Here is a 16,955-nt window from a genome sequence, read left to right as displayed (position 1 = left end):
ATCTTAAATTCTTCATTAGAAGTAAAAAAAAAAAAAAAAATTGTTCCTTTTCCTACAAACCGGTTAAATAATGCTCAACTTTTGCTTCTCCCTTATCATACATTTCCTACTATTAATAGATCAAAAAAGAAGATTTGGAAGTACTAAGAAATATTTGTTTTGTAAAAACCATCATTAATGATCAAAAGTCCTCTCTTTTTCTGTTAACCAAATTTCTTTTACAGGTCTTGTGGATATAAAAGCTAATGTGTCTGTTATTAGTAAAAAATAATTAGTCTCTTAATTGGCCTTTGCAAAAAAATTAACATTAACTCTTTCTGAATTAGGAACCTCTCTCAATGTTTAAAGGTCTAAGAATATTTATGATTGTGCAGAACCTGATGACCAAAAGGCTCAAATGCAATCTTATGTGCTAATTTATGGGAAAGAAATTTATTAAAACAATTTGTAGCTTTTATATCTATCCCTGCTTTATCAGATGCTGAATTCTATAGTCTTGCCCTTTTAATAGAAAAGCTGATATAGAACCTGCAACTCCCTTTGGAATTATCTTTTGTTATTAATAGGAAAAGTATTAAAACTCAGAAGAGTCTAAAATATGGGTAAGAATAAGAAGAAAACCATGTTAACACAGAAATATGAGGAACAGTTGGAAATAATAAGGAGAAAGGTGTTTAAGAGGCCTCAATGTTTGTATTGTTTTCTTTTGTCTGCCGTGTTTGTTGTGATGAGCTCATACAGTTTAAGGGTTTCAGTAAAAACCAAGAATTAGTAGAGACAGATATAAAGTTAATATGTGCATTAATTTGAAATCTCATAGGTGAGGAAATGCTAAGAGAGGGTGTTTTAAACATCTCACAGCGCCAAAAGAGACTTTTTGTCTCAAGAGATCTTTGAAAAATCAGCTCTTGGCATCCTCTTATCACCTTCATATATCCATGCATTTTATCCAGGATCTACATATTTAGGTAGAAATTTCCATATGTTTCAGCCAATATTGTAAGATACATATGCCAGTGGCTGTCACTACAAGTCTATGTGAGTTGTGTGTGTCTATGTTAATTGCTCTACTTTAAATGAAAACATGTAGGAGTAAAAATAAAAACTCTCCACTATAGCCCCTTAATTAATGCTTGCCTGTGTTGAACCTGGTTGTGTTAATAATCTTAATAACATTTTAAAGGTCATAAACCTGAGTATTAAAGATGTGATTAGTTTTTTTAAAATATCAGCATAAGTTGGCTCAAGACCATTTTCATTTTGCGCAAGGAACTTACTGACATATTCTTAAAATGCCCTATGTGAACTTCATTATTTTTTGTAATCTATGCATAGACATTTATGAATTAAAGTTAAAATTGGTTATATTATTTTTAAATGTATTTCCCAGTTATCTGTTGATATATAATGAACTGGTCCAAGGTCTAGTGGCTTAAAATAAAAATTGACTGTTGTATTTTACAATTGTGAGGTTCAGGAATCTAAATAAGTCACAAAAGAGAGGTTCATTTCTCTCCTTCTATATGGAGCCTCAAGTGGGCTCGGACGACTTAGGCAGCTGAGTTCTGAAACACTGGAGGGCTGGCTGAGCACCTCTTCTCCTCGCCTTCCTCATTCTTCCCTAACCCTCTCTATTCCCATTCTCTCTGTTCCATTCTTCCCTCTCCTCTCTATTCCCATTCACTCTCCACATCACTTCTTCAGCATGGCCTCTCAGAGTAGCCAGGTCTCTAAGATGTCAGGTCAAAGTAGCAAACGGGCAACGTGGACAGTTTTCATCCTCCTAAAGATGTGGCCTGATACCATAATGCTGTCACTGTCACTACATTCTATTATTAGTCAAAGCCATCACTGACCAACTCAGATTCAAAGCAAGAGGAAATACACTCTTCACCTCTCCGTGGGAAAAGTGTCAAAAACTTGACCTTTCTTTAATCGCCAGAAAATGATAAACTTTTTTCGGGGGTGGGGGAAATTCTGAGTGTGCACAGGTTTATAGAAGATTGCAATAAATATGAAACACTGTATCTATAGAACCTGGAGAAAGGACTAAAGTTATACAGAAATTGTCCAGGACTTTCCTTCATAGGGTCCCTATGAGTCGCCTGTGACTCACTTAACAACAACAACAACAACATATCTATATAACAGTCCAGTCTAATTTCAAAATTATTTTAAGTGAGAAGAAAAAGTACTCTATGCGTTATTTCTCTTATTCAGCTTTCTAATAGGGAGCTACGGTGGCTTTGGGGGTAAGGAATTGTACTGCCAGCCAATGGGATGCAGTTTGAATCTACGATGGGGAGTCATTTTCCTCCCATTCAATTTACTGCTCTGAAAACCCACTGGAGAGTCAACTGATGAGTCGTTTCTGACTCGACGGTACTCAAAAACAATAACAATTCTTAGAACTAATTTATATTTACTTCAGCATAAGTACAGTAGAGTATAACTTTAAGTCCGTGTTCTATTTAATTTTATTTTTTATTCTTTTTATTATTGTTTGCATGTGTACCATCAAATCAGATCTGACTGGTACAGGAGGAGATTGTCCCTCCTTCTCCAGCAGAGCACCTGGTGGATTTGAACTACACACTCTATTTCATTTTAGATTGTCAATCCATGTGTTGCATTCTAGGCTGTAATGGGATTTTAACCTCTAAGAATGTATTCATTAGAAGATATATGAATGCCTCAGATGTAGACAGGGAACTCTGGCAGCCTAGTGGTAAGGAGCTGTGCTTCCAATCCAAAGCCACACAGTTCGCATCCATCAACTACTCTGTGGCATCTCTACGGGAGAAAGATGAGCAGTGTCCTCCCGTGTGATTGAATGCCTCTGAAAACCTGGTGGTTGGTCAGCTGTGAGTTGTTTCTGATTCGATGGTAAGAAACAACAATAGCCATGTTGTTGTTGTTGTTGTTGTTGTTATGTGCCGTCCAGTCACTTGTGACTCATGACAACCATACGTACAACAGCTCTAAACTCTGCGCCGTCCTGTGCCAATCTCATCTCCAACACACTCATCCCAATTGCCCCAGTCACCGAATCAATCCATCTCCCAGAGGGCCTTCCCCTCCTGCACTGTTCCTCCACCCTCCCAAGCATGATGTCCCTCTCCAAGGACCGGTCCCTCCTTACAACATGACCAAAGTATATCAGATGAAGCCTCAGAATCCTTGCCTCCATGGAGCAACCTGGTTTAACCCTCTCTAGGATGAATCTGTTTTCTTAGCAGTCCATGGCACTCTCAGCACTCTTCTCCAACACCAAAGTTCAAAAGCATCAATTCTCCTTCTATCCTCCCTGGTCATTGTCCAGCACACTGACGCATAACAAGTGATTGCAAAGACCATGGCCTGTACCAGAAGCACCTTAGTCTCCAGAGACACATTGTTGCTCTTGAGTACTTTAGAGAGGTCCCTAACAGCAGACTTTCCCATCGCAATATGTCTTTTAATTTCCTGGCTACTGGTGCCAGGAGTGTTGACTGTGGAGCCGAGCAAACTAAAGCTGTGAACAATCTCAATCTCTTCGCCATCCATCCTGATGCTGCCAATAAGTCCAGTGGTGAGAATCTTTGTCTTCTTGACATTGAACCTCAATCCATACTGAAGTCTGCAGTCCTTGACCCTCTGCAGCAAGTGCATGAGGTCCTCCTCAGTTTCAGCAAGCAGGGTTGTGTCATCTGCATAACGCAAATTGTTAATAGATCTTCCTTCAGTCCTGACGCCATACTTCTCCTCAGAGAGCCTCTCGGATAATCTGTTCTGCATACAGGTTGAAAAAGTATGGAGATAGTACACATCCCTGGCGTAAGCCTTTCCCAATTTTGAACCATATAGTGTTTCCTTGCTCTGTTCTGACGACTGCCTCTTGGTCCAAGTATAGGTTTCGTATTAGCACAATTAAATGTTCTGGGATTCCCGTTCTTCTCAGAGTCAGCCACAATTTGTTATGATCCACACAGTCAAATGCCTTTGCATAATCAATGAAATACAGATAGACATTCTTCTGGTATTCTCTGCTTTCAGCTAAGATCCATCTAACATCAGCAACAATATCCCTAGTACCACGACCCCTTCTAAACCCAGCCTGGATTTCTGGTAATTCTCTGCTGATGTCTGTTCTAATCGTTTTTGGATAATCTTCAGTAGAATCTTGCTTGCATGTGAAATCAATGACACCTGTTCTGTAGTTTCCACACTCAGTTGGGTCACCTTTCTTTGGAATGGGAACAAATATAGATCTCTTCCAGTCAGTTGGCCAAGTGGTTGTTCTCCAGATTTCTTGGCACAACTTGGTGAGCACATCCAGGGCAACATCTGTTATCTGAAATACTTCAATTGGTATACCATCTATTCCTGGGGCCTTATTTTTTGCTATTTCCTTCAAACAGCTTGAACTTCTTCCTTCATCTCCATAGGCTCTTGCTCATATGTTATTTCATTAAATTCTTCTGCCAATTCCTTTCTATACAATGACTCAGTATATTCCTTCCATCTTCTTTTAATACTTCCGGGATCATTTAATATTCTGCCCAAAGCATCCTTGATTATAGCAACTCTAGGTTTGAATTTGTTCTTCAGTTCCTTGAGTTTAAGAAATGCTGAGCGAGTTCGGCCCTTTTGATTTTCTGACTCTAGCTCCTCGTACATTTCATTGTAGTATTTTGCTTTGTCATTCCTAGCAGCCTTTTGGAATCTTCTCTTCAGCTCTTTAGTATCTTGAATGCTTCCTTGTGCTTTGGCTTCTCTGCAATCTTCAGAGTCTCTTCTGACATCCATTTTGGTCTTTTCTTCCTCTTCTGTCTTTGTAATGACCGTTTGCACTCTTCCTGGATGATACCTTTGACATCCTCCCACAACTCATCTGGTCTTCGCTCATTAGTGTTCAAGGCCTCAAACCTGTTCCTGAGATGATTCTGAAATTCAGGTGGTATGAAATCAAAGTCATATTTTGGCTCCTGTAGATTTGGTTCAATTTCACAATCAGCCCCCGGCCTAGTTTTCACAGCTGATATTGAGCTTCTCCAGCGTTTTCCTTCCACAGATGTAGTCGATCTGATTCCTATGCATACCATCAGGTGAAATCCATGTGTATAACCTGCGTTTATTATAAACAATACACAAGATGCTTAGGGTTCCACCAAAAACATCTCATCTTTTATTGATAACAGACAGATCACACTTTGGAAAACTCTAGATATGGGATCAGAAGACCTAGATTGTGGTCTTGATTCTACCCTTAAGTAGCTGAGCAAATGACAGTGCTTTTCCAGATTTGCTTTTCTGCTCCAGAATGAAGACTGGAGATCATTATGGGTTAAATTTTTCTAAAATGGAAAAAAAAATAGTTGAAAATCTAACCTCTGTTCCTGTGAATCCCTGTGCCTTCTGGAAATAGGATCTATGAAGACGTTATAAGGTGAATAAGTAATATTAGAGTGGATTAATGACCTTATAAAAATGAAGGTGCACAGAGACAAAGTCCAGAGTCAAAGTCAGTTCCTGTCCTATCCTCGCCCTCTGCCTGCCACCTCTTCCATTTTCAAAATGACAGATGCCGCTGTGTCCTTCGCCAAGGACTTCCTGGCAGGTGGAGCAGCAGCAGCCATCTCCAAGACCACGGCAGCGCCCATCGAGCAGGTCAAGCTGCTGCAGGTGCAGGTGCAGCATGCCAGCAAGCAGAGGACCACAGACAAGCTGTGCAAGGGCATCATCGACTGCGTGGTTTGTATCCCCAAGGATCAGGGATTTCTGTCCTTCTGGTGCAGTAGCCTGGCCAATGTCATCCGATCCTTTCCCATCCAGGCTCTCAATGTTGCCTTCAAAGATAAATACAGGCAAGTCTTCCTGGGTGGTGTGGACAAGAGGACCCGGTTCTGGCGCTCCTTTGCCGGGAATCTGGCATCAGATGGGGCTGCTGGAGCTGCTTCCCTCTGCTTTGTCTACCCTCTCGATTTTGCCCGTACCCGCCTGGCATCTGACATAGGGAAAACAGGATCAGAAAGGGAGTTCAAAGGCCTTGGTGACTGCCTGGTTAAGATCTCCAAACCTGACGGGATTAGGGGCTGGTATCAAGGCTTTAACATGTCTGTGCTGGGTGTTATAATCCACCGAGCTGTCTACTTCGGTATCCATGACACTGAAAAGGGAATGCTTTCAGATCTCAAGTACACTCACATCATCTTTTAGCTGGATGATCGCTCAGTCTGTCACAGCCTCATTGCATGATGATGCAGTGAGGGTGCAAAGGAACTGATACCATATACACAGCAGGCACACTGGACTGCTGGAGGAAGATTGCTCAAGGTGAAGGAGGCAGAGCTTTTTTCAAGGGTACCTGGTCCAATGTGCTCAGAGGCATGGGTGGTGCCTTTGTGCTTGTCTTGTACTGAGATCAAGAAGGTCACATGAGGTGAGCTCTGGTGGCCTAGTGGCAGGAAACTGCACTGCAATCCCAGAGGTGCGTGGTTCAAATCCATCAGATGCTCTGTTGAAGAAGGTGGAACAATCACGTCCTGTACCAGTCATTTCCAATTTGACGGTACACACATTTAAAAAAAAAAAAAGACAACAATAAGAATTCTTTAAAAAAAAAAAGAAGTTCACATGAGTTTCTTCCTGTGAACAGGCGTGTTATATAACATATCTTGAGCATTCCTGACAGACTCCTGGCTGTCTTGTATTAGTGGCAACTACTGCCTGGTTGAAAATGGGAAACAATAATATTTACCTGACCAGTTTTCTCTTAAAGCCATTTCCATGATGATGATGATGGGATTCAATTATACTTTTTATTTCAGTCACTCCTGATAAATTTTTAAAAATTGAAGAAATAAAACTATCTGAAACGTTTTTAAAAAAATGAAGGTCCACAGAGACAGAGACAGCAGTCAAGTAAAGATAAATTTACAAGCCAAGGGATGCCCAAGATTGCTGGCTATTACCAGAAACTAGGAAAGAAGCTTGTATAAATTCTCTCTCAGAGATCTCAGAAAGTCAACAGCCTTGATTTCAGACTCTTGGCCTTCAAAACTTTAAAGCAATAAATTTATGCTTCCATAAGCCGATCAGTTTATGGTGTACTATTATGGAAGCCCTAGGAAGCTAAAAGAGTGGTCTAAGTGATTGAGAGTGCACTTGGGGAGCTCATCTTCTGCCATTCATATGGCACAATTCCAAACACAAAGTGTAAACACAAAAGAAAGGAGCCCCACCATGGAGCACTTCTTCTCTGGTTCCTGTGAAAGAAACCAAGTGTTTTCTTGTATTCACTGTAGGCCAGAAGGCTGAGGTGGGGGGTGGGAGGTGAGGGGATCAATTCTAACCTATGTTTATACTTCAAAAGTTGTCTTCTTGAAAAAAAAAAGAAAAAAAAAAAAAAGAAAAAAAAAGTTGTCTTCTGGAGGAGGTGTGGGTTCAGAAGTTCGGAGGGCATTTAGGAAAGAAGGAATTAGAATGGAGGGATGGACAACAAGGAAGGAGATGTGATGGAATGATCTGGGAACTCAGTGGAAGAAAAGATGCAGCCATATTCTGTGTTGGGAGACAACATTGGCTTAACCTGAATGAGTAAGGAGGCTGATAGGAAGGAAGGAGCCAGGAAGAAAAGAAAAAGAAAAAGTTGTATTATTCCCCATTATCAAAAGGTTTCTAACAAAATGAAAATCATTTTTAAAAATCTGGGCTAAAAATTTTTTTTAAAGTCCAGGCCCACTGCTCTGATAGGTACTGGTTGGAAATGAGACTGCTTCTTAATCTTCCTTCAAGGCTGAAACTCACCTCCTAGCCAAACAATAGGAAAGCCTGTAAAATTATTGAAGCCCTGGCAGGCCCGTCCATACCTTGTTGTGCTGCTAACTGGCCTCTGGTCTCTGGTCTCTGACGGTTGGAATTCACCAGTGGCTTCCCAGGGGAAGGATGGGAAGTCTCCTGCCGTTATGCTTTTAATCTTAATGGCCTCTGAAACCCCATAGAGGGTTGCTGAAATCAATTTGAAGGCAGTGATCAATAACAGCAGAGAGGAACACACTGCTTAGAACAACCAGTCATACAAGACCAAAAAAGGCAACATTGGCCGAGGGATCAATAAAAGCAGAGAGGAACACACTGCTTAGAATATTCAGACATAAAAGATCCAAAAAAAGGCAACATTGGTCCAGGGATAAGTCATTGTGCTTGGAAGGGTAGGGGGGTCAGTGCAGGACAGGAAGACCAGGATGAAATGGATTGACACAGTGACTGTGCCAATGGGGTCAGGTGTACCAAAGACAGTGAGATTGGCTCAGGACAGGGCAAGGGTCAGAGACATAGGGTCCCGGTGAGACTAGTCAATGACATATAACAACATCATGTATCAGAAGGCAGAAAGGAATAGGAAAAAAGGATGAAGGGATATGGATAACCAGTGAGGAAATGGGAAGATGCTTTCACTACATGGAGAATGTAATTAATGTCATGAAACATTATATGAATTGTTGAGTCAAAATACAATTCCTTCCATCGAAAAACTTCTCGAATCTCAATGAAAAGTTTGAAAAAAAAACCCCAATCTTTTCATCCTCCTTACAGAGAGGATGACCTTGTTTGTTCTCTTAGCAGTCCATGGTATATTCAATACTCATGGTATATTCAATTAAGAACAACAGCTCAAAGGCATCAATTCTCCTTCTATCATCCCTAGTTATTGTCCAGCTTTCTGATGCATAGCAAGTGATTAAAAAGACCATGGCCTATATCAGGAGCACTTTAGTCTCCAGAGTAACATCATTGCTTTTCAGTACTTAGGAGAGGTCTTTTTTTTCTTTTTTCCTTTTTTTTAAAAATTTTTTTTCCTGAAGCTCAAACCGTTTATTAAAACGAACAGTTAAAAAGTTCCTGGAGAAACCAACAGTATCTACATTGACCCCTCTAGAACAGGACTTGTAATGTGCACGTCTTCCGCCCTGGCCCACTACTGCTTTGAAGGCTGCCTATTCTCTTCAAGTAGCATGAAATTCACCCCTGAATCTAAAAGTTAGGAAACGGTGGAATGAATACAATCAAGGTGCTGAGAGCCGCGATTTCATCTGGGACTGGTCCTGTGTGCGTCCCTTCTCTCAGAGCCTGCAAGTACTGACCGGGTATGGAATTTAGGCTAGTGTCACTGACCATGGCTAGGAACTCCAGGACTTTGAACTCGCTGGTTTCTCTGCGGGCCGCTTGCCCCACAGGAATTCCTGGCGGGGAGGCTGACTATTGCGTACTGGCTCTGTTTAAATACTCACCCTGCTTCCATTCCTGAATGAGCTTGCGGGGCTCCCCCTAAATAAAATGCTCCTGCCCTGCATGCACCTCCATCGCTTCTAGCGTCTCCCAGATCTTCTGCTCACTGGCACGGCCGCCTTCCAGGAAGATGGTACTCAGGATTGTGATCAGAAGGCCATTCTTGGGGAAGCTCTGGGTTTGGCTCTTCACACTATTGTCATAAGTGAGCCCGAGCAAGGGGAACAGGACATAGGTGTGGGAGGTGGGGTTCACTTCCTTCACTTCCACACCAAAGACCATCTGCATGATCTTCAAAGCTCTCTGGAAGATCTCAGGGAAGTTGTTCTCACACCTTCTGATGACATTGTCCACGATCTCTTCCTTATTGGTAGGCTCCTCATTCTGATACTTGGAGATCAGAAAATTGACCAAATGCCACACTATGTTTTCTAGCTTGTTCCTGGGCCTGTACCCTCTGTAAGACCTGACAGTGGGGGAACTAGCACCTGCCCCTTCCTGACCGCTGGTGCCCTCAGCTGACATGGCCCCTTGAGGGGAGGAGGAGGCACCCTGGGGACTCTGGGATGTACTCTCTGCCCCCAAAGGATTCCCCTCCTCCTGGGGTCCCGGGATCAGGGAACACTCAGCAGAGGAGGAAGAGGGGGCAGTAGAGGCCGTGGCAGCCGCCCCCTCCTCAGCTCCTGGGCTCTGCACTCCCTCCAGGCTCTGGGGCTTGCTCTGCTCCTGGAGCCCTGTGCTTCTGCTCACAGTCCTGACTCTTCTGCGACATGATGAGTCTTGGAGACTGGGAGGAGGAGAATGGCTGATGGTTGCCAGTGATGGTCGACTTCTTGACTCCAGGTGGCGCCTGCAGCTTCCTTGTTCTGCTCAGATGTTCAACTTCCACTCCACCTTCCTGATGTCGAGGCAGGTAAGTTTCAGGTCCTTGGCTGTGACCAGAAGAGAGGTGCCTAGGGAGTCTTTTGTGGCCAAGAGGTCAGAAGTTACACAGGGACAGAAAGCACTCTGGTGAGGTCTTTGACAACCGATTTTCACAATGCAATTCATCTTTTAATTTCCTGGCTGCTGGTACCAAGAGTGTTGATTATAGAGCCAAGCAAACTGAAGTTGTTAACAATCTCAGCCTCTCCATGTTGCTGTCAAGCATCCCAGTGATTCCTCCTAGAGAGGCTAAAACCAAGTTGCTCCCTGAAGACAAGGATTCTGAAGCTTTATCTGACCTACTCTGGGTATGTTGAAAGGAGGGACCAGTCCTTGAAGAGGGATATCATGCTTGGGAGGGTTCAGGGACAGTGCAAGAGAAGAAGACTCTGGATAAAATGAATTGTCTCAGTGACTGGGAGAAGGTCAGAAAAAATGAAATTGACTCAATATAGAGCAGAGTTTAGAGTTGTTGTCCATAGGGTCACTATGGGTCGCAAGCATATAACAACACATAAGAGCAGCAGCAGTCCTTCAGGGAAGAGCATTTTGGGGACACACAAGATCAAAAGTTCCCCCTCGTTCTATACTCAGATTTGGAAAGAATTAAGGTATCTTTATTCTGTTTCATATTTCATATTTCATTGTTCTTTTTTTTATTCCAATAAACATGCATTTTTACAAAACCCTCTATAATCAATTTGTGCTTTAGTAGAAATGCAGTCTACAACTCCAACGGAGCTAAAGCAAAAGTAATTAGTTCTTTCCTTTATTCCTCCCTACATTCACAAATCCATATTCATTACCTACTGAGTACAAGACCTTTTACCATGTTTATTCACTGTGTATGCTGAGCAAGTTTGCTTGCTCAAAGTAAAGAAGGCTTGGAGTACTTACTGCAGATGAGTAAAGGCTAGAGCCTTCAATATATATCTCAATGTACAGAAAACAAAAATCGATGCCACTGGATCAATAGGCAACATCATGATTGCATTGCTGTTGTTGTTATTGTTGATGTTGTTGTTCTTGTTATGTGCTGTTGAGCTAACTACGAATCATAGCAACCCTATAAACAAGGGATCTGAACTCTGCCCTATCCTGTGTCATCCTCACCATCTCTAATACACTTGAGCCCATTGTTACAGTCACTGTGTCAAACAATCTTCTTGGAGGTCTTTCTCTTTTACAATGACCCTCCACCTTCCTGAGGATGATGTTCATTCTCAAGAACTGCCTCCTCCTAATAACATATCTAAAGTATGTGAGGTCAATCTTCATCATCATTGCCTCCAAAGAAAACCCTAGCTGTATTGTCTCCAGGACATTTGTTTGTTCTCGTGGCAGTTAGTGGGATATTCGGTACTCTTCTCCAAGACCACAACTCATAGCCATCAATTTCTCTTCTGCCATCCTTATTCATTTCTTTTCTATAATTATATTTTATTAATTTTCATAAACATTTACAGAGATTTTGGGTTTCCATTCATTCATTGTTGCACTATTCTCTCTACCCTCCTCCCAGTTTGTTCTTGTCCAAATGCCACAGTGCTTGTCAAAGCCAGTTCTGATTAATCTTCTTTGTCAGTGTGTCCTTTGCCATTCCCTATCACTCCTCCCTGAGAGAGACTTCACCCTGAGTCATAAGGAAAAGGGGATGGCATATTCTCTTAGCTACTTCCTGCTGAAAAGGGATGCTGTGGGTTTCAGGGTGAAGATCTTCTCTCTCACTACTCTAAAGGGCCCCTTTGGCAGTAGGAAACACATAGACTATTATGGAGATTGATTTTGGAATTTAGATGCACTCTTATTGATTGTGCTTGGCCGTACATGTTCATATCCTTGAAGATGTATCATGGGGGTGTTGCAACCTAGAAGACACAAATTTGACTAACAAGTTATAAGTACATGAGTCAAATTATGGAAAAGTAAAAGAAAAGATTCTTTCATTGTTTTACAAACACTCCCCCAGGTCCCCTCCACCATGTAGCCCTCGCTCTAGTCTCCTGTGATGACAGAAATACCTAGTTATATATCTCTTTTAAACAGTTTTCTCCCTCCTCTGTTTCAGTGCAGTATACATTATTGAACCCATCTTACTCAGTCTCTCCCCAACCCCAAGGACAGTCCCATTCTACAACAGTGGCATCATGTAATATTTGTCCTTTTGTGACTGGGATATTTCACTCAGCATAATGTTCTCCAGAGTCAACCATTTTGAATAATATTGCATGAGTTCCTTGTTTTTTAATGCAGCATAGTATTCCATTGTGCGAATATACCACACCTGAAAAATGAAGATAAAGACAGGCTAAAAGTAAAAGGGTGGGGAAAAATATACCAAGCAAATGGCAACCAGAAAAAAGCAGGAGTAGCCATATTAATCTCTGATAAAATAAATATCAATGTAAAAACCATCACGGAAGGTAAGGAAGGTCACTACATAATGCTGAAAGGGTCAATAGAACAAGAGGACATAACAATAATAAATATCTATGCACCAAATAAAAGACCAGCAAAATACATAAAACAAACATTAACAAAACTGAAAGAGGAAATCGACAACACTACTATAGTGCTGGGAGACCTCAATACACCCCTCTCAAGAAAAGATAGAACTACCAGAAAAAAACTCAACAGAGATACTGAAGAATTAAATCACACAATAAACCAACTTGACCTCATAGATATCTATAGACTAATGCACCCCAAAAAAGCACAGTATACCTTCTTCGCCATCCTTATTCATTATCCAATTCTCAGATGCATAGCAGTAAATGAATAGACTAGATCAAGTATACCTTAGTCTTTAAACTGATATCATTGCTCATCAGCAGTTTGTTTGTTTGTTTGTTTGTAACAACAGAAATGTAGTGTCTCAGTTCAAAATACTAAAATATCTAAATTCAGGGTATTGGTAGAACCATATTTTCTCTGAAGGCACTAGCATAGGTCCTTTATTATCTTTCAGCTTTTGGTAGCTCCAGTATTTCTTGGTTTGTGACAAAATAATTTCAATTTTGGATCCTGTCTGTCTCCATATAGCTCTTTCACATGGCAGTTTCTTCCACTATCGTCATATGCCTGTGAAAAGAGTGGAGGCAACATAAGGATGGCCAAGTCTGGCTTCCACTAACACCACAAAGGGGAAATGTCCCCATAAATAACATCACAGCACAAAAGTAATTCCTGTAAAGTCAGATAAAGTCCCCCACACTCCTGCACCTAGTACGACTCATTCCAACACCAATCTTACTGCTCTACTGGGTTAAAAATCCATTGCAATGACTACGCAGACTTTACAGAATTGTACTCACAGTTAAGGGGTTTATTAGAGAAGTTAACAGACCATCACTCAGGTTGGCAGAAGGATACAGTCCCTCAGTCCAGACAGCTGCTCATGCGAGTTTGTGGGCCCCTTTACCTTCAGTCTCACAGCTTAGGTCAGTGTCATAACATTCCCTTATTCCTGACAGTTATTGCATCTTCCCTCAGTCCTCCAGCAAACCTGCACAAAGGCCTCAGGCTGTGGCTCCTAGGAGCAGCAGTCCCATGTCAGCTCTGTCTCATGAAGTCTCCAATTCTCTGCTGAGACTGCTACTGCTCTTGTGTACATCCTGGTGTTCCTGTCATATGAATCTCTGAAGGATGCTCGCTGCTTCCTCTATCCTGTTTGAGTGTAGATTCTCAATTCTGTCTCTGAATCCACTTGTGGATAGACTAATATTCCCTAGATACATGATCCTGCCCATCTGTGTGACACAGTGAAAGTCATTGGCCAGAAAAGCCACTTTGAACAATAAACACTTAACACCACAGACCACCTCCTGGCTTTTCTAGCCATTACCTTTTATATTTGAAGATCTAGCTTTCCTCTTACAATCATCTTACTAATAATTACATTCATGAAAACATATAATCCAGTTATTTCATGCCTCATACTTTAATCTCCCCATTTTAGATAGCAAATTTTTAATATGTTCCTCCCTATCAAACCAGTACTGTGAGAAAACAAGCTCCTTTTTATGAAGACTTTTCTGTTCCATTTGGAATTTTCAGAATCTGTATCTAGAGCCAAAGTCCAGTCCAGAACAAGCCATCACATTGCTGAAATCTACACTATTTCATAGTATCAAACATTGTCTCAAACCAGTATCTGTTTGGTTTCTGGTCAACTAGCTTCAGTGATAAGGCCCAATGAGCATTGGCCACACGCTCAGGGGTCCATGTATCTTCCTGCATTTCAGAGTAGCTGGTCCCTCCAACTCTCAACTTTAGCCCTTCACATGGGCTAAGTTAATGATCCAGGATTTCTCATAACTCCCTACTCTTCTGACCAACAACCTTCTTTCACTTATTCATACATGTGGGCAAGTTAAGTCACAGCATCTAGGTAGCATGTCCAAATGCGGCACATCTCTTCATTGCTGTGTGACTCCCACTTCCACTTCTCAAGTAGAGCCATGTGGTCAGCACCAGTGAGCATACTTGCCAGTTCCATTTAACTTCCAGACTTGGAAAGGGGTGCTTGCTGGGCACCAGCTTTACCTTATCTCAGTGCAGTGGAAGCCAAAAGAATTGCTAAGAGTCATTTTTTTCTGCTTGTCTTTCTTTCAAGTATAAATCATTTAATTTAAAAGTCCAAGGTGAAATAGCCTCTTGTCCATCACCACAACTCAAAGGCAGCAATCCTTCTGTCATCCTTATTCATTGTCCAAGTCTTAGATACATAGCAAGTAATTGAAAAGACCATGGCATGATCAAGTGCACCTTAGTTTTTAAACTGACGTCATTGCTCTTTAGCATTTTGGCAAGTTCCTTGAGAACAAATTAAAAAAAAAACTCCAACAACCAAACCCACCTTTTTTAATTTTCTGACTGCTGGTATCCATCTAAAATAAAAATTCACTAGAGAGTCAGCTGTGAGTTGATTACAACTCAGCAACACATAAAACAACTTTGAGGGAGCTCTGGTGGCCTAGTGGCAGGAAACTGCACTGCAATCCCAGAGGTGCGCAGTTCAAATCCATCAGATGCTCTGCTGGAGAAGGAGGTTCAATCTCCTCCAGTACCGGTCAGATCTGGTTTGATGGTACACACACAAAGATAATAAAATAAATTTTAAAAAATTTTAAAAAACCAACTTTGGACATATTACCAAGGGCAACCAGAGGAAGAACATTATGCTTGCTAAATAGAAAAAAAGAAAGAAAGATTTTCAACAGACAGACTGACACAGTGACTTCAATAGGCTCAGATATAGCTATGATCATTGGACGACACAGTACCAGGCAGGTGTTTCATTGTGTTTTACAAAGGACGCTCTGAGGAGGAACCAATGTGATGGAACCCAAGAACGGACTAAAACAAGATGGTTTATACTGCTGTAAAATACGTATTAATGAAGGCTGTATAGTGGAGTGGACCTTGGGGGAGGGATTGTAAAACAATGAAAGAATTTTTCTTTTACTTTTCCAAGAGGGTAGTGTACTAGAGGGGAAGGCTGTGGGGGGAGAAAAGTGCATCAGTGAATGAATGGAAATCCAAAGTCTCTGTAAATTTTCATTGAAATTAATAATAAATTTTTAAATGAAAAAAATACCACAAAAAATAGTAAGCATTAAGTACTGGGAGTCTGTAAGAGGCAGGAAAGATTTGGGATCAAAAACCTTCATGAAAGAAGTGTTTAAGCACATCTTGAAAAATGAGTACAATTTTAATAAGTAGAGGTAAGAAATGAGGCTATTTCAGGTAGCTGGTTCAGTAAGAGTGGACTGACCATATTTACAAGATGAGAAAATGTGAACTGTATTCCTAAGAAATAGTCCATAACATCCCGCCACAGTGAAGATTGAAATATCATAAGATAGTATCAGACTATAGACCTTGACCAGCTGCTTAAAGAATGTGGCCTTTGTTCAGAAAGTGGTCCCCATTTCTTTAATTATTCTTATTTATAGAGAAAACTATTCTTTTTAGGATATATTTGAAAGTCTACAAACTAATTTATTTTTAACTTACTAAAAGTTGCTCAGGCCTTATGATGCCATTCCAAATGATAGACCCTTATTTGAACTATTTGCTAAATACATCTGACTCTATATCCACCAGCTCCTCTATAGGAGAAAGGTAGACAATGTTCTCCTGTGCGATTTACTGCCTCTGAAAACTCGCTAGAGGGTCAACAATAGACCATGTAGAAAATAGCTGTAAGTTTCAATTTCTATTTTCAATTGTCTTGTAAATGCTATTATTTGGGGAGATCTCGTGACCTAGTAACAAGAAGCTGCACTGCAATCCTGCAGTCACGCCACTGCTCCCCCATTAAAGAATCTCACATCCTTGACAGTTTCCATCCAGTCCGCCTGAAGTAGAGTCTATGTTGACTTGTACCACTCTTCCTTCCAAGTTCGTTTTAATCGGGGAGCTCCACCCCACTCTCTGTCCACATTGGGTAGCCAACCATTAACACATTTGACACATCGGTGTCACAGTGTTCAGCCTCACGGGCAACCACAAGTTACAACAAGATATATAGAACTGTTTAAAAGGAAAAGGGAAGGAAGGGTGTGGTAGAAGGAAGAGGAAATTACTAGGACAACAGAGATTAGTGGGGGGCATGAGGAGTGAAGAAATTGTAAGGAGCAAGGGGGATTTGAGGCAGGAAGATAAAAGTAACAGATCAATAGTAATGAGTTATATAAAATCCAATCACAAAAATGAATGTATAAAAGCAAAATTTCATAAATGAAACAATTTATATG

The 16,955-nt window shown here is 41.1% G+C and overlaps 1 protein-coding gene and 1 pseudogene across 1 annotated transcript; one reads left to right on the top strand and one right to left on the bottom strand.

The window, feature by feature from the left end:
- The first annotated feature begins 5,544 nt into the window (after positions 1–5,544).
- On the top strand, positions 5,545–6,401 carry LOC102872833 (annotated as a pseudogene).
- A 2,908-nt stretch (positions 6,402–9,309) lies between these two features.
- Positions 9,310–9,795, bottom strand: LOC102866622 (melanoma-associated antigen 10-like). Its single transcript, XM_006889155.1, has one exon. The coding sequence runs from the start codon at positions 9,793–9,795 to the stop codon at positions 9,310–9,312; it is 486 nt and encodes a 161-aa protein (XP_006889217.1).
- Positions 9,796–16,955: the final 7,160 nt, after the last annotated feature.

Source organism: Elephantulus edwardii, unplaced genomic scaffold (genome assembly GCF_000299155.1).
Source record: "Elephantulus edwardii isolate Elephantulus edwardi_28Jun2011 unplaced genomic scaffold, EleEdw1.0 scaffold00075, whole genome shotgun sequence".
Taxonomy (NCBI): Eukaryota; Metazoa; Chordata; class Mammalia; order Macroscelidea; family Macroscelididae; genus Elephantulus; species Elephantulus edwardii.
This window is presented reverse-complemented; position numbering and strand designations above follow the sequence as displayed.